Source organism: Vipera ursinii, assembly GCF_947247035.1.
Source record: "Vipera ursinii genome assembly, chromosome: 1".
In the NCBI taxonomy this organism is placed as follows: Eukaryota; Metazoa; Chordata; class Lepidosauria; order Squamata; family Viperidae; genus Vipera; species Vipera ursinii.
The window spans coordinates 169,285,741-169,308,409 of record NC_139512.1 but is presented as its reverse complement, the minus strand read 5'-3'; the positions used below and the strand labels follow the sequence as shown (position 1 = coordinate 169,308,409).

The 22,669-nt window shown below is 42.5% G+C and overlaps 1 protein-coding gene across 1 annotated transcript in view; it reads right to left on the bottom strand.

The window, feature by feature from the left end:
- NAB1 (NGFI-A binding protein 1) overlaps positions 1–22,669 on the bottom strand; it is a 68,007-nt gene that overhangs the window by 17,562 nt on the left and 27,776 nt on the right. Inside the window, exon 5 of the mRNA XM_083349685.1 lies at positions 6,822–6,938. Coding sequence (XP_083205811.1) covers positions 6,822–6,938 — 117 coding nt within the window. The remainder of the gene's footprint in view (positions 1–6,821; positions 6,939–22,669) is intronic.

The following is a 22,669-nucleotide window of genomic DNA, read 5'->3' as shown; positions in this document are numbered from 1 at the left end:
AAGGATCGTTGGATTTTAATAATTTATGTTTAAAATTCACTACCACCACCATAGGAAAAATGACAACAATTCACTCATGCTTTATTTCTGGATACAGCACATCCACTTTTTATTTAAAAAATAACCCCAACGATCTGTCATTCTGAAAAGTGTAGGATGACAGTTTACTTGTGAATAATAATAAAGCACAAAATTTGCCCGAATAAAGAAACAGGCCTTATGGGGTATAAGGAAAATATAATTAAGAGGGCATAGAACGTGTTAGAATGTAGTCTAAATGAACAGAGCTGAGAGAATACTACATTCTAAATAGTGTTATTTTTAATTACAGGAATAGATCATCAGTTTAAAAAAACAGCCAATGTCTGCCTATTTAAATGAGACATACAATGTTGAAAGGAAAATGGATAGAAAACAAATACAGAGTAATGGGACGGGAGGGGGGAATCCAATTTCTAACCACAATCACATTAAATGTACCCAGCTAAATCAACACATCCCTGGCACCACAGAGTTTTTACAGTTCTGCTTGTAGCATTAAATGTGGAACTCCTCACCCAAGACATTTTATTGTGTTCTAAAGATAAAAAGCAGCAACTCTTGAATTGCTCCCTGCCAGATGCTGTGAACAACTGTAATAAGACTTTGTGAGCGCTATCTATCCTTCATGAGGTTTGGAAGGCAACAGTTGTTTCTGATCTGAAGAATGTGAGAAACATGTTTGAACTAGGAGTAATTAATTTCATGACAGCATTTGTGTAACTCTGGGTATATTAGATGCTCACCTCTTCTCCCTTATCAAGGTGTGTTAGAAATGTATCTGTAATATAAATTCTTCTATAATGGACACTGATACTACTTAATGTAAACATTCCTTATATAGTCCTCTTCTATCCCAGTGTAAACCATCTTCACTGCTCACTTTATGTAAAAGGACAAATGGGACTAAGTAAGGGCAGAAACTGATTTTTTTAAATAAGAATTTGTTAGGGTAATCTGTTACTAATTCATTAGTAATAAATAAATAAATTAGAATAAAGGAATAGATAAAGTAAGGATAAGAAGAGTATTGTCATGTTTAAACTTTGGTGTTGGACAAGACTCCTTGAGAATACCCCAGGCAGCTAAGAATACAAGCCATGGATTATTGAACAAATAACCCAGAGTTTGCACAAATGACCAGGCTCAAATTATCCTACTTTGGACACGTTATGTGAAGACCCACAGCTCTCTGGAAAAGGCTCTGATGCTGGCAAAGAAAGAGAGGAATAGGACAATCAGCAGAAAAGGGGATGGACAATTATAGTGGCACCACTGGAAGTCCAGGTTAGGGAAAGATCGTAATGGAGAAAATTTATCTTTGTGGTTGCTAGGAGTCGCAAACACCTTGAAGGCAAATAATCAATCAAAATAGGATACAGCAAACGTCTTCCAATTTTGCTTGTTCAACTGAATTCAGCCTCTCTCTAAGTTCCTCCTTCGCCTACAATGCAGGAAAGTCAAGCTTTAACAACACGGCCCCTGGGTGAACACCCACATTAGGTCAAAATCTCAAACTGCATGCAGGCTGAAACACCTGGCATGCTTTTCTTCTTCACAAAAGCAGCAGCTCTAAGATTATTCCAGCTATTGGTAATGTCATGGGACATATCCATATATTTAGGCAACACACAGTAATTTGCTGCTATCTTTTCCAGCTGTTTTATTTTTCCTTCAAATTGCCAATCTAGCTTGTTTGGTTTTTTTTTTGTTGTTGTTGTTGAATGGTCTCCCATTCTAGTACAAACCAAGTCCAGTCTTGCTTAGCTTTCCAAGATCAGGTTGTCTAAATGTCATTGCATAGCAGTGCAGTGGCTAGTTATTTATTTCTTGTTCCATTCATCTCTTTTTACCCTACGGGGTTCCAGATTATCTAACCAGAGTATCTTTTAGGGGCATGGAATGCAGCTCTGTTTAAAATCATTCCTTTTCAGTGGGCCCTTTTTTTTCCAGATAAGAAGGTTAAGAGCTGCCGTGTAATTGTCTTTTTCCACTTATGTTGCTTTAATTGTTTGTTAATTATTTCACAAAGCACCCAAATCAGAAAACTGGAGTGGCATATATTATAAATAAACGAACAAATACACCGAGGATAGCACTAAAGGTAAAGGTTCCCCCGCACATGCGTGCTAGTCATTTCCAACTCTAGGGCCCGGTGCTCATCTCCGTTTCAAAGCCGAAGAGCCAGTGCTTGTCCGAGGACGACTCCGTGGTCATGTGGCCAGCATGACTAGACGCCAAAGGCGCACGGAACGCTGTTACCTTCCCACCGTAGTGGTCCCTATTTTTCTACTTGCATTTTCACATGCTTTCGAACTGCTAGGTTGGCAGAAGCTGGGACGAGTAACAGGCACTCACTCTGTTACGCGACACTCAGGATTCGACCCGCCAAACTGCCGACCTTCTGATCGACAGGCTCAGCGTCCTAACCCACTGAGCCACCGCGTCCCTGAGGATAGCACTAGCCCTTCCCAATTTTACCATTTAGATGATACATGTAGTGACGATTGTACATCAGCAGTAGGTTGGACATATGATCATCCTCACAATTAAATTGCAGCTGATTCATCTGAGATTCTTAGATTTGAATGGCTGAAAGAATGTGGAGGAGCAATGCAAAGAAAGATCTCTGGAAACTGTGGAGTACTGCAATCACTTGATATTAAACCAGAGAGGTCTGGACCTGTAAGCACCTTGTTTTACATCTCAAAAATCCAGAAAGGAGCTGCAGCAGGGTCAGTTCTTTCCCTTTCAATGTATTTTTATTTGGACTGGGGTGAGTATAAATGTAACACAGAAAGAAACAGCAAATTTCTCTATATATTTATTCAGGCATAAGCTCTGTTATATTAACTATGTGTTAACTGTCATATTAAGCTCTAATTATATGCACACACTAACACAGAGAGACATTGGATTGCACTTTATTTAATATTTCTGAGAAAATAAGGCTGGGATATACTCAGAAAATGAATAAGGTATAAATGGACAGGGCAGAGGAGAAAAACGGCATACTCTAACAGTTTAATAAATTAATGTATGAATAAATAAAAATAGATGCTTCAAGAAGGTGCAGAAAAGTAGTATGAAAGCCTTAAAAGATTCAACCATACTCTTACTTGATACCATTACACTTCAAATTATATGGCTTGGGTCCAGGATATCTGAGGGAACACCTGCTGCCGGCATCAAGTTCCCTTCGTCCTGTGCGCTCCCACAGGGAGGGCCTTCTCAGGGTGCCGCCGGCAAAGGATTGCCGGCGGGCAACACCCAGGGGGAGGGCCTTCTCTGAGGGCGCACCTGCCCTTTGGAACCAGTTACCCGTAGAGCTCAGGACTGCCCCAGATTTTCGTTCGTTCTGCCGGGACCTGAAGACCTGGCTCTTTGAGCTTTCCGGCCAGGACTGAGAACTTTTAATTTTAAACCTATTGTAATTGGGTTTTTTAATTAGAGTTAAGGGTTTTAGATTTTAATCAAGGATAATTTAATTTATTTTAATTTGTTATTAACTTTTGTATTGTTATATTGTTTTAATCGCCTTGTGAACCACCCTGGGTCCTACGGGAGAAGGGCGGTATATAAGTCTAAATAATAAATAAAATAAATAAATAATAATAAATTACAGACAAATAAACACCCTGACATCAAACAAGGAAAAGAAAAAAGAAAAAGAAAAGCCAGGAACTTTACAAATACAAACAAAGACAAAGTGTTATGAATGCACTTTATGTGAAGTTTTATCCATTTTTCATTTAGCTTTTTTCTAATCATGTTACAGTCAGCTGGTACAAATGGTTTTGTCACAACATTTGGAGGTGGTGGAGTTAACAAATTAAGGTGATAAAATGAGTAGGTACAGGCAAAAAAAAAAAAAAACCACAGCCAAAGAGGTGTCCCTAAATTAGAAGGCTGGATCTCGAGTGTATGTCTCTGATCTTCTCTAGCTCCCTTCCCTCTGGAGTTAAGAGTGTTACAAAGGTTATTTTCAGCTATACCGATTTTCAGAGAATCCCCAAAGCCCCAAATTAACTATTTTCGTAACTATGCCTCATCGCCACTCCACACTTAATTAAACCGAAGAAAACAGAGGCTTCTTATGATATTTGGTAGCCAAGGAATGGTCCTCCTCTCCGTGCACTGCAACCTGGCTAGTAAGAAGGATTGTCCTGTTATTGCAGGATTGTTTGCTTGTTTTGTGTCTGATCACTTTACATCACCCCTGACCTTACTGGTGTCTCAGGCTGCCCCCCACTCCCACCACCTAAGCCTGAAGGGTTCATGAGGCTGGAGTGAAGGGGATGCAGCAGGTGAAAATTAATGGTACCAATTTGCTATACAGCAAGGGTCCCCAACCGCCAGTACCGAGCTGCAGTATGCCAGCAAATGGTCCGCACAAACAAGCAAAGCCCCATCCGCAGGATGCAGGCAGCACACAAAATCACACACCCTCTGGTCCGTGGAAAAACCTCTCTCCACGGAACCGGTCCCTGGTGCCCAAAAGGTTGGGGACCTCTGCTATACAGGACAAGAAGTGACAGGAAGTGAGGAGTTCGAAGTCCATGGTTTCAGTTCTGAGTGTACACAGAACAGATGTATGATGGTGATGGGGCAGGCAGAACATCTGGAAGCTGGAAATTTGGTCCATTTCCCAAGTCTGAATTTCTTAAGTAATGATGAACTTAAATCTCTGCAAGAATTTGTAGGAACTGTTTCTGATTTAGAATCATGGAATCATAGGGCGGGAAGGGACCTTGGGGGTCTTCTAGTCCAGACATGTCAAACACAAGGCCCGGGGGCCGGATCTGGCCTGCAAAGTGGTTTCATGTGGCCCGCAAAGCCATCCTGGAAACAGTGAGGGAATAGCCCCCTCTGCCTTGGCCCTGGCCCTGAGACCCTCCTTCTGCCAGAGACCCTCAGATCTGTCCCACTCCTGCCCAGGCCCCCATAGGCACCCTTGATGCAAACAATGTAGAGCTGGCCATGCCCACCCAGTAGGCCATACGCACTCTAGCCACGCCCACTCAGTAGGCCACGCCCACCCTGGCCCTACCCACCCAGCCCACTGAGGGCAAACACAATGCTGATGCTGCCCTCAATGAAATTGAGTTTGAAACCCTGTTCTAGTCCAATCCCCTGCCCATAGCAGAATTTAGAGAAAGTTTGATTTTAAGGCACTTTCAGGTTTTTATTTTTATTTTATTTTTTTGCAACAGCAGGTGCCATGGAAATTGACAGTGCTGGACAGGAATTACAGACAAAGTTTGGGACTGTTTGTTAATTGGGACTGCCAATTCTATCACTTAAGTGACATGGTCATGAAGCATGACATCAGGTGACCATGCCAACTTCTGACAGCACTTCCAGTTGCGGTGGTTAGGCCCAACATCACATGATTGCCATTTGCAACCTCCTGCTGATTTCCCCATTGACTTTGCTTGTCACAAATGGTGATAATTTGACTGAAGGACACTGTGACCACTATAATTGCGAGCCAGTTGTTAAGCGCTTGAGTTGCGATCACGTTACCACAGGAATGCTACAATGGCCATTTCAAGGACCAGCCGTAAGTCTCCTCATCCAGTGCCATCATATCTTCAAATGGTCACTGAATGAATGGTCATTAACTGAGGACCACCTGTATATTTTTTTTGTTTTTGATCCCACTGCAGACTTTTCCATCACAAGAAAACAGCTAATGAGCCAGTCCTCATTTGCACATATGACCATTTACGGAGACTCGTTTTAATAAACCAGAAAGAGTTTGGTAGTAGCTAACTTCTTCAGAGGCACTGTGAGCTACAGCACATGAAAGCTTCTGCCTTTTAACCAAATGTGTTAGTTAGAAAAAGTCATACCAAACTCCTTCAGGTTTTTGTTTTTTTTGCCACTGCAGACTAAAATGGTTCTCCTCCTACAAGGTCTGTTTTAATAGTTTTCCTTTTTCTCCAAATGTAACATTAAAGGCATTTAAACATTCCCTTGGCTTCAGTAGATAGATTCCTCCCCCATCTTTCAATTTAGAAGTCATAACTGATCATCTTTCTAAAAAGACAGAATAATTTCATGAGTTATATGCTTACATTAGGAATAATAGCCCCTGGGCAGACCTTCAGGATTTATTTTTTTAAAACCGTAGGATTAGGGAATAATAGAGATGCGCAAAGATCAAAGTCTTCTGTTTTAAGTTGAAAGCGGCTGTTACTATTTTATCCGAAACGCACTGAAATGCCATCATGACCACACTGTAGGTGTTCTGAGTCAAAAAGGTCCCTGTCTGAGCTATTTTGAACTTGAGTTGCTTTGAATTTGAAATCTTTTGCAGAATATGACAGAATATCCTGTTAAAGAAAGAAGTGTCCTGTTAAGGAACGAATGTTACAGGTAGTCAGCAACTTACATCGTTTCGTTTAGTGACTGTTCAAAGTTATAACGACACTGGGAAAAATTAATTATGACACATGACCACTGCAGCACCCCCATGGTCACATGATCAAAATTCAGGCGGCTTGGCAACTGGCATGTATGGATGACCGTGCGATCACCATTTGTAACCTTCCCAGCTGGCTTCCAACAAGCAAAGTCAATGGGAGAAGCAGGATTCACTTAACAACGGCGCAATTCATTTAAGAACTGCAGTGATTTGCTTAATAACTGTGGGGAAAAAGATCGTAAAATGGGGCGCAACTGACTTAACCTAGCAACGAAAACTTTGGGCTCAACTGCAGTTGTAAGTCTGCAAGACTACCTGTAGTCGGATGCCCAATGGCACATTATTTGTTTACCTGGGAACCAAGCGCTGCTAGGTCTTCACACTTCCCTTTTGACAATGCTTGCTGCAGTTTAACTGGATCTTCTTGGTAAAAGCTCTGGATGGCATCTTGGAAATCAGGAAAGCCAACCTATCAACATGGAAGATGGAGGAAAAAAAAGCAATTAATACCGCAGAAGTTTTCTACTTTCTACAGAAAAAATAGTTACCTATATTAAAAAGGTAAAGGTAAAGGTTCCCCCGCACATGCGTGCTAGTCGTTTCCGACTCTAGGGGCCGGTGCTCATCTCCGTTTCAAAGCCGAAGAGCCAGCGCTTGTCCGAGGATGTCTCCGTGGTCATGTGGCCGGCATGACTAGCACGGAACGCTGTTACCTTCCCACCATAGTGGTCCCTATTTTTCTACTTGCATTTTTATGTGCTTTCGAACTGCTAGGTGGGCAGAAGCTGGGACGAGTAACAGGCGCTCACTCTGCTACGCGGCACTCAGGATTCGACCCACCAAACTGCCGACCTTCCAATCAACAAGCTCAGCGGCCTAACCCACTGAGCCACCGTGTCCCTTCTAGTTACCTATATTAGCTCTACTTAATGGGAAAAAAAAAAACCTCTTTGATCAATACTGACAATGGTGGGGAACCAGGATGGCCAATAAACAGGAGAAACTGTGCTTTCTCACAGTTATAGAATAACAGAATAACTGAGTTGGAAGGGACCTCGGAGGTCTTCTAGTCCAACCCCCTGCTCATATATCATTTCAGACAAATGGCTGTCCAGTCTCTTCTTAAAAACCTCCAGTGATGGAACACCCACAACTTCTGTAGGCGGATTGTTCCACTGATTAATTGTTGTATCAGGAAATTTCTCCTTAGTTCTTGGTTAGTTCTCTCCTAGATTAGTTTCCATCTATTGTTTCTTGCCTTGTCTTCTGGTGCTTTGGAAAATAGGCCAACACACACACACACACACACACACACACACACACACACACACACACATTTGTGGCAGCCCCTTAGATATTAGAACACTGCTATTATATCACCCTTAGTTCTTTTTTTCATTAAACTAGACTGTTATAGCATCTGCATTTGCAGTTTTTTTTTTTGCAAAATCCAAACGATTATAAACACAAATTTAAAAGATTCAATTTAGATACACAGTATGACTCTAAAAAAAAAAGAGCCTCGCAAATTATGGACTATTTTCAAAGAAGCTAATACCAAGCAATAAAAACATAAGATCATCTGAGTTATAAAGTTTACAAGATGGAGGGAGCAGAGAGGGAGGGAGACAGAGAGAGAAAAAGACTACGACTGGCAATCCTAGCAAGTTGTTTGTTGCAAAGGTTAAAATAATGAGATGTCTTCTATCTCTTTCTCCTTAACCTTTTTGAGAGGCACACAATAGCCCCACAGACATACATTTACACCTGAACAATGCAGAAAGAGCAGGGCAGATTTCTGAAAACACCCAGGAAGCTACAAAAGGTGAACCAAGCATAGCAATAAGCTAAAAGCAAAAGGGAAAGAACTAAAAACTCTTTCTTCAGGGCTGTAAGTAATCTAGTAAGAGCCTAGAGGGGAGGAAAGAAAAACCTGCGGCTTCTTCTTCTACCAAGCCAAGCAGCCTTTCAATAAATTGATCTGATTGTTGGAATTTCAAGAAGGACCTTGAAACAGCAATAATGAGTCTCTTCAAACGGACACCAAGCAGGACTCTCAAGTGAATAGCAGGCTGATTATCTCTTGTAGTATTGCACTCGTGGTGATGATGCCATTGACACCAACTGGTATAACACCCAATATGTTCTCAGCTAGGAGGACTGCAGGCGTTCCGCCTTTGGAGACAAGTCAGTGTAAATAAATAAATATATATATATATCTATGAAGAAGGATTGGTCTATAGAATGAACTGAAGCCTTGAAAGGCACCACAGATGGCCAAGAGCCTGGAGACGATGAAACTTCAAAGAAGGGTCCAAACCAAACAATGCACAGAGCAACTGGAACAGAGTCAAAAGCAGGAAATGGACTTGTGAAGAAAAAACAGCCAGGTGCTTTGGTAGGAGGTGTAAATTGCCAAAGAGGAGGTCTATTTTGGAGGGCAGAGGGGAAAAAAATATAGAAAATTGTTAGAACTAAAAATAGATAACATCCCTGCAAATCCTTGAAGTGGTACAGAAGAAAAATTGTTAAGACTCTATTCCACACTCACTGAATCAGGTTCAAAAACCTTATAACTAAAGCAATGTTTCAAACCCCGTCCCTAACCCCTCAACCCTAAAAGGGTGTGAAAGGAGTTATTGTGCAGTTTGCACACTGATCTAAACCAATTACCTGAAAATTAAGTTTCTAATTTGGCTCTTAAAATTCTTTTTTGGTCCAACTTAATTCAAAGAGGCCACTGTGATTTTCCCTCTTAATTAAATGAAGGATGATTAAAAAATAAATAAAAGACCAGCATAACTTTAACATCAAATAATTACAGGCATCATTGTAAAATGTGGACTACATAGCAATCCGGCTCTCAACTATTTTCCTAAACTTTTTAGATCACAATTCATCTGTGAACTTCACTGCATTTTTTTTTCTGTTCAAAATATCACATGCCTCAAGCAGAGGTTGTCATGAATGCTATGTCCGTTTGTCTTTCTGTTTCAAATTGCTCCCATCCAACAGAAATGGTGACCATTCACGGCAAATGGCTAATGGCACTAAAATATAAATATAGCTTTGTTTGTTTTGTACATGTGCATCACAATTTAAGACCTGCCCATGAACCTTTCTCCTTGTTGGGGCTTATGGTCTGGCCTGTGAAAATGCGCACACGTGCCCCTACTTCCTTCCAACTTGGCTGTTCTAACAGCGATTTCTTAGAGCAGATGTTCTCAGTTCCACAGGCATTTTTTCTTCCCCCTCCGCTTACCCTACTCCTGCTACACATACACACCAGATTGCAGGGCTTCTGGGTTGTTGCTTTTTTAAAAAAAAAAATCTTCAGTGAGCAAAAGAAATCCCACACTCTCCCTTTGCAACCTCGCTTGACAGTGGCGTGGGCAGGCTCATACCTTCCTTTCTTCCTTTCTCTCCCACCCCATCTAAAGTTGACATTAATGCTGAACTTCTCTCCTGCTCCCCCACCCCACTTCTCCATCTCCCTGTAGGCCTCTTATTCCCACTGAGCTTTTCAAGCACTGAACTTTGCATCAGACTCTCCCCCCCCCCCGCCCGCTCCGCCTCAGCTAGCTGTTTTCACAAAGCCTTTGTACTGCTAGTCCATAGGAGGGCAAGCATGCAGAATTCCCCACCTTCTCAAAGCATGCTTACACACGGGCACGCGGGCGCACACACACACCTTTCCACTTCTTCCCAGCTGCCAACGCTAAATTTGGAAAGGAAACCTCTCCCCACACAGCAGATACACAAAAATAAGCCTGCCTTCATTGCACGGCCAATAACTCCCTCTGCTTTATCCGAAAGTCCCCACCCCAACAGCCTGCATACAGGCGAGGACATTGTGGGAGGTGTTCCCTGTTCCATGTGTGGCAAGAATAGGGGACCCCTCCAAAAGACAAGCAGCCCCCCCCCCCCGACCCTTGACAAAGTAGCTGTTTGGAAGAAAAGGGACAGCTTTTGTGTGGAATGCAAGCCCTGACAGTGATTCCCCACTCATTCAGCCTGACTCTCCTTCCTTGCATTCCTTCATCCACCCGCTCTGCACCCAGGGTTTGTTGTTTTACCAGATTCCCACCCCCTCTTCTCTCCCTGTGTGCCTTCCTCCTACACCCCACACCTCCCTACCCACCCTTCCCAACCAACAAAAAGAGAGGCATCGCAAGCAGGAAGTAGGAGAGCCTTTCAGGCGTAATTGGACATAATTGGTGAGCTCCCACTGCATTTATTGAACCTTTGCCAGATTTATATTGGTGGCTGGCTGAAGTTCAGCATTGGGAGGCTTGCCTACACAGTTCTGTTAAGGCACCTCACTCTTGAACTGTGTGTGTTATGTGTATACATGTGGGTTATTATAGTGAAAAATAATTTCACATTGTGCCTCAGGCATTCTTCCCAAGAGGTATTAAAATGCCACAGCAAGATCAAAACGGCAACATTTTACACCCAGCAAGGTGGAAAAACAGAGAGCAGAATCAGAAGTGGTCAGAGCCTAGATTCTGAGTTTCACACTTCTTTCTTAAAGAATACATTTCCTAAAGGCAGAGAAAAATAGCTCAGCACATATCAAGCAGCTATATATACTTCCCAGAATATAAATGTTTAAAAAGACACCTGCCACAGAATGGTACATTTTCCCATTGAACAGGCTGAAATGCCCAGGTTACTAGTTCTCAGTGAGAAATGTGTCCTTTTTCTTTCTCTCTTTCTTTTTCTTTCTTTCTTTCTTTCTTTCTTGGTGGTGTGTGTGTGTTTCTCCTTAAAAACAGAAAATAAGCCACTTGGTTTTAACCACTGCTAATCAAAAGCTAAGGTGAACGTAGACTTTAAACATCTTTATATTAGACAGCTATGTTTAAGAGTATGGAATAAATATAGCCAACAACTAACAACAATCCCGTTGTTGCTAAATTGTATACTTTTTTGAAATATGGGACAGAAGAAGTAGTGAACGAATGTACAATAAAATGGACTAAAATCTTTGGCTATAATGTACAAATGGATTGATGGAAAAATATGTGGTTGGAAGGACTGAAATGTTGGTATTTGTCACCAGAAAATCTGTCTAGAATATATAAAAATATTTTGAATCATTGCTGGAAATGTAAACAACATGAAGGGACATTTCACCATGTTTGGTGCACATGCAAAAAAGCTAAAAAAAATTGGATACAAATACAAACATTAATCCAGACTATTTTGAAGGTTAAAATTCAACTGAAACCAGAGATTTTTCTCTTGGGATTATAGTAGAAAAAAGTTAGGGAACTTAAGTTTTTATATATGATAATCATAGTGAGATTGATGAATGCTCAAATGTAGAAAGGTTAAACAATACCAACAATGGAAGAATAATTAGTGAAGACGATAGAACTTGCAGAGACAGCTAAATTAATCTATATTTATGCCTGACTGGAAAACCCTTGTAGACTTTATGCGTGAACCCAAAAAAAATGCACTCACGATTTGTGATTTTGAGGATTAGAAAAAAAAAAGAATAGAAAATGTGAGCTTTACATAGAGTAATTGTACTATATTTGTTGCAGAAGAAATCAGAAGCTTCTTCCTATTTCTTTTGGTTCTGTGACTCTGCGTTTTCTTTTCTCTTTCTTCATTAGTTTGTGCTAATTTTTTATGCTCCTTGTAAAACTTTTAATAAAATTTAGATTTAAAAAGTAGAAGAAATGGCAATTGTGCATCTCTTTCTTAGTAAGAAGAATGCATGATGTTGTCAGTGCAGCAAAAGTAGATATAGATTTACTATTAAAAATGGCAAAGCTTGGGAAGTCATTTGCAGCGCATGGGTGGAGAGGAAAGTCCTCCCAAAAGAGAGGAGACTGCACTTTAGCTGGATCCATTTGAATTTCTTTCAAGAAAAGAGGATATCCCAATAGACCAGTATGGGCAGGAAAAAGGCATATTTCTTTAACTTAGCCTAGCTTGTAGTCACAAAGACACACAAGGAGTGCCCAAACTTGTTTAGTGCAGATCAGCTTAGAATTAATGAGAAATAGTAAAATAAAGTTTCATAAATTGGATGAAATTGAGAGACTCATTCCTGATCCGAATAACATTTCTGTAATGTAGTGTGGTCTGGACCGTGAGGGAACAGCTGACAACGGAGAACTCAGTAACTCAGTTTTATTTCAGTTCCGAACAAGACAAAGACAGAGCCCTTTTGGAGCCCCTTAAATACTCTAGCCAGTGCGCTCTTGACCAATCGCCACGTTGGAATATCCCGCCGAATGCTGGTCAGCCAATCCGAGCGCACGCCGGCACCACCTGCTGTTGCCAGTGGCCGAGCTGTCAAATTACCTCAACTATGTACACAACACCCCTTCCCCCAATATAAGAACAATAAACATAATAATAACTTGACACAGCTGAAGTGTGTGTGACTTCTTGATCGCCTTCCACCCCTTGACCTCATGACCTTACATAGTCCTCCAGATATGCCGGTGCTTTGTGAGTCCTGCACGAACGCCTTACAGGCTACTCATACCTGGCAGGCGACAGGCCCTGATCTTCTACCCCCACTGTCCTCGTGAGCTAGGTTCAAAGGTTGTCCACCCTGGCCCAGTGTCTCTGTGACTGGTTCCTTGTCCGTAATGGCCTCTTGCCTCTTCTGCCTACTTGCCAAAGTTTGAGGAGCAGGAAGATAAACATCAGGGGCTCTTAGTGGTGTTGGAGCAACCAGGGGCAATGGTGGTGATTGGTGGGCTAGGGCTTGCTCACAATGCTGGTTTTCCAGGGCCCGCTTCCTTAGTTGGTCGATGTGCCTTCTGACCTGGCGGCCCCCTTACCCCTCTATAATGTATGATAATGGTCCAGTTTTATCAACCACCACCCCTTGAGCTCACATGTCCCGAGAGCCATAGTTCCTGGCCCACACGAGTTCGCCAATATCAAACTCCCTAGTGGGGGTGGGCTGCTCTGCCTCAGCAGCCACTCTATCCGGGTGCAGTCTGTCCAACTTTGTAATGAGACGCCGGCCCCAACACAGCTCAGCAGGGCTCTTGCCAGTGGCTGTGCATGGTGTGGAGTGTTGTGCTAGCAAGAATTGGGCCAACCGTTGGTGCCAATCACCGGTGATGATGTGTCTCAAGGTGTCCTTAGTTGTTCTCACCATTCTTTCTGCAAGGCCATTGGTCGACGGGTGGAAGGGGGCGGACGTGACGTACCTAATCAGGTTGGCCCTGGTGAAAGCCTGGAAATCAGCAGATTTGAATTGTGGGCCATTGTCAGAGACTATCACATCACATCACATTCACTGGAGAAGAGCCTAATGCTGGGAAAGATTGAGGGCAATAGAAGAAGGGGACGACAGAGAATGAGGTGGCTGGATGGAGTCACTGAAGCAGTAGGTGTGAGCTTAAATGGACTCCAGAAGATGGTAGAGGACAGGAAGGCCTGGAGGAACATTGTCCATAGGGTCGCGATGGGTCGGACACGACTTCGCAACTAACAACAACAACAATCACATCCAGTAGACCATGCGTAGCAAAGAGCCCCCTTAGCACCTGTACAGTTTTGGCTGTGGTCATGCTCTTAACTGGAACCACCTCCAACCATTTCGAATAACTGTCTACTACAACTAGGAATAGCTGACCTAGGAAAGGCCCCGCATAATCTATGTGTACCCTAGACCATGGACTGTGTGTTGACTCCCATTTATGCACAGGAGCATGTGGTTGTTCTGGCTGGGATCTCTGACACTGGTAGCAACCCACAATTTGTTCCTCTATTGCTTTGTCCAGGCCTGGCCACCACAAATAACTTCGTGCCAACGCCTTCATCCTCACGACGCCAGGGTGCCCTTCGTGTAGTGCTTCCAGGATTCTGTTCCTTAGTTTGTCAGGGATCATGACCCTGCTTCCCCATAACAGGCAGTCTTTATGGGAAGACAGTTCGTGCCTTCTCGTGAAGTACGCCTGGAACTCAGATCCCAGGCTCTTCTCCTGCCACCCAGATGCTACCCAAGCTAACACCCTGCTTAGGACTTTATCTGCTGCTGTACTGACAGCAATGTCTTTAGCTTGGAGAGGACAGTCAGGGAGTTCCTGGATGGCTAACATATTTATTTATTTATTTATTTTATTTTTATTACATTTATATCCCGCCCTTCTCCGAAGACTCAGGGCAGCTTACAAGCTTAGCAGTAGCCTTCATTCTATGTATATGCCTGCTTGTTAGGGCTTTCAGACACACCCCAAGCGGCATTATTACAAAGTCAGCTTATTGCCCCCAACAATCTGGGTCCTCATTTTACCTACCTCGGAAGGATAGAAGGCTGAGTCAACCTTGAGCCTGGTGGGATGCGAACCTGCACTAATTGCAGGCAGCTGGTGTTACTTAAGGAGGCATCAGCCCACTGCTCCACCAAGGCTCTTAAGATATGACCTGCCGGTGCCGGGTCTGGCTCACCTACCGCTAGAGGCAATCTGCTTAACCCATCTGCATGGCACATTTCCTTCCCTGGTTTGTATACCAATCTATATGTATAGGCAGAGAGAAACACGGACCATCTTAAAATCCTGGGAGACAGAATTTATGGTGTTGCTTTGTCTGTTGTAAATAATCCTAACAAGGGCTTGTGATCAGTAAAGATGGTGAACTCTCTACCATATAGGTAATCATGGAATTTCTTTACACCTGCAACTAGGGCCAAGGCCTCTTTATCAATCTGGGCGTAATTCCTTTCAGCTTTTGAGAGTGTCTTGGAATAGAAAGCAATTGGCTTTTGTTCTCCATTTTCCTCTAAATAACTTAGTACTGAACCCACACCATAAGGAGAGGCATCACATGCTAAACAGATGGGCTTCTTCTCAATGAAATGAGTTACTGCTGAATTGCTGGACAGCAATTGCTTAAGGCTCTTAAAACTTTTGTCATGTATAGTGGACCACTTCCAAGGGGTTTTCTTGTCCAGTAACCTATGTAATGGCTCTGCAATGTTGCCTTGTGGGGCAAAAATCAATGATAAAAGTTAAGCAGCCCTAAAAAAGCCTGCAGTTCTGCCTTGTTTTTAGGAGTAGGAGCCATCTTAATTGCTCTTACCTTGGAGTCGGTGGGGTGGATGCCCTGTGCATCTACCCTGAATCCAAGGAACTCCGTGGAAACCACTCCAATACTGCATTTTTCCTTCTTAAGTTTGAGGCCAGCAGCACGGAATCTACTTGATACAGCCTGCAGCCTATCTGCTAAAACTTCCTCTGACTCCCCAGCAATTAAAATGTCATCAAAATACGGACACACTCCAGGAATACCCTTCAACATCCTTTCCATTACCTCTTGGAATATCCCAGGAGCTACGGAGATGCCAAACTGTAAGCGGTTCACTCTGAAGGCTCCTCTGTGTGTCACTATAGTTTGAATGTCAGCTGTTTCACGGGCAACCGGAATTTGCTGGTACGCCTGCGCCAAGTCGAGCTTTGCAAAGATGGCGCCTGACTGTATTGCCGAGAGGACGTCTTTCACCGATGGGACCGGGTAAGCATGCGGATTTAAGGCCCAGTTTACTGTGGCCTTATAATCTGCGCATATTCTTATTTCCCCATTTGGTTTAATAGAGGTGACAATGGGGGTTTCCCAGTCTCCCCTCTCCACGGGCTCCAAGATTCCCTGTTTCACTAGTTTTTCTAGTTCGCTCTCAATTTTGTGTTTGAGAGTGAACAGAACCCTTCTGGCCTTGATTCTTACCGGCAGGACATCGGGTCCTAATTTTAACTTAATGGGGGCCCGCATTTATTTTCCCAGTTTGCCATCGAACACGTCTGCAAATTTTTTGCAGGCAGATTCGAGGCTTCCGGACTGGATGGTATTAACTCCCCCAAGCCAAGTGCCCAGGGCATCGAACCAGTCCAGCCCTACCAAATTAGTCCTCTTGCCCTCCGTTACTAATACATCTAAGTGACCCAGGAACCCCTTATAACCTACTAATACTGTGGACTGTCCCTTCATTTTAATTGGGGCGTGTTGGAAATCCGCTAATTTAATTTGGGTTGGTTCCAAGGGAATCTGCCGCCTGCTCTGGCCACAAATCAATAAATATGTCTCATAAGATATTATTGAGACAGATGAACCCGAATCCACTTCCATTTTGCAAGGAATTCCTTGCAAACGGATCTTAATTTTGATTTTTGGCTTAAGCAGCTGGTGGATTGTTGACTGGCACGCCACTTCCATACTTTCTACAATTGTTTGTGACAGGGTCCCTGGGGGCTCACTGCCGGGGAATGGCGGGTTATCTGTACCTGCTGGCGATGAGTCAAGTTCGTTCAGGTTGTTGCGGTCGCGGCAGACGGCTCGAATGTGCCCGGTTTTACCGCAAAACCGGCACTTCGCGCTGCGGAACCGGCAGGATGCCCTTGGGTGACTGCCGCCGCAGCTGGCACATCTTTGGTCGTTGTCTCTGGAACTGTAGCTCGGGTATCTTGAGCTTTTCTTGGCTGCCCCCGGTTTCTTTTGGTTCACACCGTTGTCGCGTCGGACTTTGAATTTCTCATGCCCTTGTAGTAAGGCATTGATTTCCGCTTCATTTTCAGGTTCTTTGCCCCCGCCGTCCGCAACACTCTCCTGGTGGACAGATCCACAGGAGTTGTTGCCGGGTCGGAGTGTATTCTTTCGGTTGATTGCCTCCTGGGCCATTATTTCATCAATGACTTCTGACAGGCTCAGAGTTGGCTTGGCGATTATCTTTTGCTGAAGCCGCTCATCACTCAATCCGAAGCGATTCAATCTCGAATCCGGTCTTCCAGATTGGGAAATTTACACATGCGAGCGGCTTGTCGTACCGCCACGACAAATTCAGTCGATGAACTGTAGCCACCAGAAAAGCTCAGAACTCTTTGGCATGAAATGTTGGCTCAGTTTGTCGGCGAGGTCAGCGTATTATTATTATTATTATAATGATAAGGTTGTGACAGGATCTGGGTTACACAATCCGACTGCTATATCGTAAACGGCCAGACCGCTGAGGCACAGCAAAGCCGCCGCCTTCAAGCGGTCTTCTGTTATTTGGTTTACCAGGAGGTAGCCTTCGATCTGACCAATATGCGACTCCCAGTGATCAGGGTAGCGGATATCGAACTTGCGGATGTGCCCGAGTTGTGTCATGCTGTCCCAGTCCTGGATACTGCTTCAGCGGGAAGGAATTTTTTTCCTGCAAGAGTTTTCTCTTTCCACCTTCCTCAGTGACTCAGCTAGTGCTTCAGCTCAGCGTTGCCACTGTAATGTAGTGTGGTCTGGACCGTGAGGGAACAGCTGACAACGGAGAACTCAGTAACTCAGCTTTATTTCAGTTCTGAACAAGACAAAGACAGAGCCCTTTTGGAGCCCCTTAAATACTCTAGCCGGTGTGCTCTTGACCAATCGCCACGTTGGAATATCCCGCCGAATGTTGGTCAGCCAATCCGAGCGCACGCTGGCGCCACCTGCTGTTGCCAGTGGCCGAGCTGTCAAATTACCTCAACTATGTACACAACAATTTCCATATACCTAAACATTTCTTAACAAAAGCCACCCAATATATAAAGCAATCCAATATAGTACACATGCCCTTCCTTGTATGAATCAGATTGTAATATTCCTTGAGATTTAATTAGATAAATATGCATGCCTTCGGCACCCATTGCAAGAGCCCCAAAACCAGGGTTAGAGATTCCTAATGAGGACAGTAATAATGGACTACTTGTCTCTTAAAAAAAACAACAACAAGGCAGAAGCAGTGGTTAGGGACAAAGAGAAAAATTTATGGGAGGCCAAGTCTTCGTGTCTCCTTCTCCAACCAAACACACTGTAAACCCTCTGAAATCGCTTTGCAAGGGAGACGGACAACATAATTTAATGAACAAATAAATAGCCCATATATTTCACACTGAAAGTAGGATTCATATTTTACTGCAGTGTGATAAACCTAAAGCCCTACCAGCTGTGTGGTTTGCATGTCAATTCAAATGTTGTATTATCCCACAAGTATCCAGATTGTGAATATGAAGACTATCCACTCCAAAGACTATTGAAAAATGACAAAGAAAAGCTAAATAAATTTGTCGGGATTCCTGACAATTGCTGATGAGGGTAAGAGGGAAAACTTCAGAGTAGTTTCAAACCCAAAGAGGAGTTTAGATAAGAGAAGAAAGCATGTTTGATTGTGTTAGATTTAGTGAAAGGTGCCCCATTCTATTTTGACTCACAGTTGTATTTTCATAAGAAAATACATAAGACTCTGCATAGCTGGGTTCCATTTAATTTCTTTGAACTCCTGGAAGTAGGGACAAACTTTTTTTTATCAATTAGCCAATCTGGAGCATATGGGGTGTCTTCTTTCAAAATGTACCCCTTTCTGTCAGCTCTACTAGGTGGTCTGGATCCAGGAAATTAATTCCACAGGTTAAAACAATTTGTTAAATCTTATTGTACTGCGCCTCCTCATTACACTATTATCCATCTGTTGTGGATTTAAGACATGTTTTCCCCCACCCCACTGCTTTAGTAGCAGAGCTTGCTTAGTTACATCAAGGTCATCTTTCTTACTTTCTGCATTTCTCCAAAAAAATGTGGTTTAATTGATAGTTTAGAAAAGGAAAGTCATGATCCAGGAAATAGACTCTTAAGAAGCTGCTCCAGCTAAACCTGTGGATGATCAACTTTAGGAGACACAAGCCTGTCTCTGTTTGAGCCTGCTCAAACACCGGCAGTATCAGAATAGCTGGAGTACTCAAATGATGAGACACAATCCCTAAGCCAGGGCTCTTCAAACTTGGCCCTTTTATGACTTGTGACTTTAACTCCCAGAATTCCTCAGCCAGGGTGCCTGACTGAGGAATTCTGGGAGTTGAAGTCCACAAGTCATAAAAGGGCCAAGTTTGAAGACCCCTGCCCTAAGCCCTGGAACTCAGTGACAGAGTGGAGAGCAGAACAAAAATATTCAATGAGGCTTTTTGTCAAGCAAGGAGTAACTAACCTTATGAAAGTCAGCTGGTTGCAGACTGATTTAAGAGGCAGCCTTAATCCACATTTCTCTGTTGGAAACAACTGTTTGATCTCCTGTTCTGGCATGTCATTCCTGTGAATTCCATTTACAAACCCTGAAACTCTCATTCTCAGACTGGGTGACAATCTTGACTTCATGTCTGCCTGTTCTTGTTGAAAGCAAAACTATCCAGGGAAGCTTTCTTTCCCCAAAACTCTGTTTTGATGTATACATTTTGTTCCCCTTGTCTGCCACTTATCTACTCAGCCTTGAGTAAATTGCTATTCTTAACTAGCAACCCATCTCTGTGTGTGTATGTGTATGTGTATGTGTGTGCGACATTTGCAACAGGACAGGGAAAGTTTAACATGGCACTGGTGCAAATTGGCCAAATTCTTAATATAAATACAGGATTTGTGCACACTGCTGTAACTTTTCTCCAACAGATATGTAGGCTCAACTTCTAACCAGTGGGAGGAAGCAATTGAAAAGGGCAATGATATTCCTGGTGACTTCCCTTCCCACCCATATTTCACTGATATCTGAGCAGACCTGAAGTCAAAATCTCTGGAAGATCTGACAAATTAATTTTTTTCCATATTTCATCTGATATCCTACTTTAAACTTAAGTGAATGCCACAGGCATTATGCAAATCCATTTCCCCCAATATATTTATTGATAAAAATTTCTTAGCCGCCCATCTTACCATAAGATAACTCTGGGCAGCTGACAAACATAAAAAATACATCTACATTAAAACCTGAATAAATTAAAACCAAAGATTAAAATCAAGGACACGTGGGGAGGGTGGGGGCGGATTGGGGGAAAGATGGAATCGGTTGTTACTTGATCAACAATTAATAGGTGTTTTTTTGCTGGAGACTAGCAAAAAGTGTTGCAACTTGCAGTCATGTAACTGCAGGGACCCTACAAATGTCTGTGAAGATGAGCGAGTTGCCAAACATCCAAAATGCAATTAACTGCAGTGTTGGTGTGTCTATGTGCAGCCATCATATTGCTAAAAAGGGTTGTAAGGAGCTCTGGGGGGATCTCTCATAACTTTGAACAGTTATTAAGTGACCTACTGCAAGTTGAAAACTATCAGTATTTATTTTATGTTTCTGTAGCAATTCTCCCTGGCCTGAGAATTAGCGATTCCCGCCTTACCAGTTTCAATCCTTATATTAATAATTTTAGCAATAACAAAAAAATGCATTTAAAGCATTATATTTAACCCTGCAAAATTCAAATACAGGAGGGGAGGGGATGGGGGGGATGTATCTAAATTAACACATGTGGCCAGCTGCCAGGCATCCAGAAGCCTGAAAAACTGAAGCATGTCTACTTGGATCTACTTCAAGCTTGTATAAATAATTATAAGCTGTTAAAAACATGACTCAAAATGCATCCAGCAAAACTGAAATCGAATATATGTGAGACGATATACTGATGTGACTGGCAACATGCGTTATTTGTGACTGTAAAAAATATACAAAAAAAGGAACACTGGAAATATATTTGGAAAGAAATGTGGTACATAGCACTACCGAATACTTTGCTTAGATCAGACATGTCAAACACAAGGCCCGGGGCCAGATCCGGCCGGCGAAGTGGTTTCATGCGGCCCGCGAAGCCATCCTGGAAACAGTGAGGGAACGGCCCCCACTGCCTTGGCCCTGGCCCAGAGACCCTCCTCCTGCCAGAGACCCTCAGATCTGTCCCACTCCTGCCCAGGCCCCCATAGGTACCCTTGATGCGAACGATGTAGAGCTGGCCACGCCCACCCAGTAAGCCATACGCGCTCTAGCCACGCCCACCCAGTAGGCCATGCCCACCCAGGCCACACCCACCCGGTCCCCTGAGGGCAACCGCAATGCTGATGCGGCCCTCAGTGAAATTGAGTTTGACACCCCTGGCTTAGATAGATAAATCTTATATTTAAGACTTTCTATTCAGTGCAAGATTGGATTAAGTCTTTAAAGTGAGTACAAAAATGAAGAAAACTTTCAAAATGAGAACAATCAGTGGAACAGCTTGCCTCTGGAAGTTGTGAGCGCTCCATCACTGAAGACTGGACAGACTTTTCAAGAAGAGACTGGGCAGCCTTTTGTCCAGAATGATAATAGGATCTCTTGCTATGGGCAGGGGCTTGGACTAAAAGATCTCCAAGATCCCTTCCGGTTCTGATATTGTTTAAAAAAATCATTATTAGTTTGACAGAAATAACTAAGTTTTAACTATATATTTCTCTTTACCTCAACTCCTTCTTTTAGCCCATTTTTTAAAATCCACTCAGAGCAAAGCTATCAAATTAAAAATATACCTTCCTAAAAAGCAAAAACAGAACAAAAAATGCTGAACCTATTTCCTATTATTTTTAATTAGAATATATTCATTCCCAGAACATGTATATCCCTCTTCATATTATAAGCAAAACAATGTCATGGATTTTCAAGATCAGTCCGCAATACAGCAAAGTGCAGGAGGGTCAAAAGAATACCAAATGCACCCAAATTCATAATTCGTAAGTTAAATTTAATTCATAAACCCTACATAAATTTGATAAATAATTAAAACCAACTCAACAAAAAAAGTAGCTGCTAATAGAAATTACTGTATTAAAAAAAACCTTACAAGATCAGCAGTTTGTCTAGTTGTGGGCTATTTTATTTTTGTTTGTTTGTTTGTTTAATTGATGTGCACGGGATACACATCAAAAAAGGGACAGTTCAATAATCAAAGCCACTACCTTGACATGTTCACCATGTATCTTGATATAGTCCATATCACTTGATATTAGAAAGGGACAAGTCTTATATTTTGAAGCTTCACTGAAAATAAAAGAACCTTCTCTATATTTATGCGCTCCAGTTTCTAGAATTTAACATCAACAGTGTTATTTAAAACTAAATCTTAAAGAAATACTGACAAAAGCTCCTTTGGCTTCCCAATGTCCCAAAGAGAGAAAAATATTTCTTTAGTGATTAAGGGAATACTCTCTCCCAAGTAGTCTAAAATATTTCCTAAAATGCAGACGATCTGAATGAGGAAATATAGTTCCTTGAATTACCTGAACAGAAACAAGGTTTTTGTTTACATTGGAAAAATAAACCACCCTAATTCCATTTATGCCATAAGATTATAGAGCAATACTTCAACTCAATTGCAATTGCAGTCCCATGAAATTGGGATTGTCTACATGGGAGAAAGCCAATTT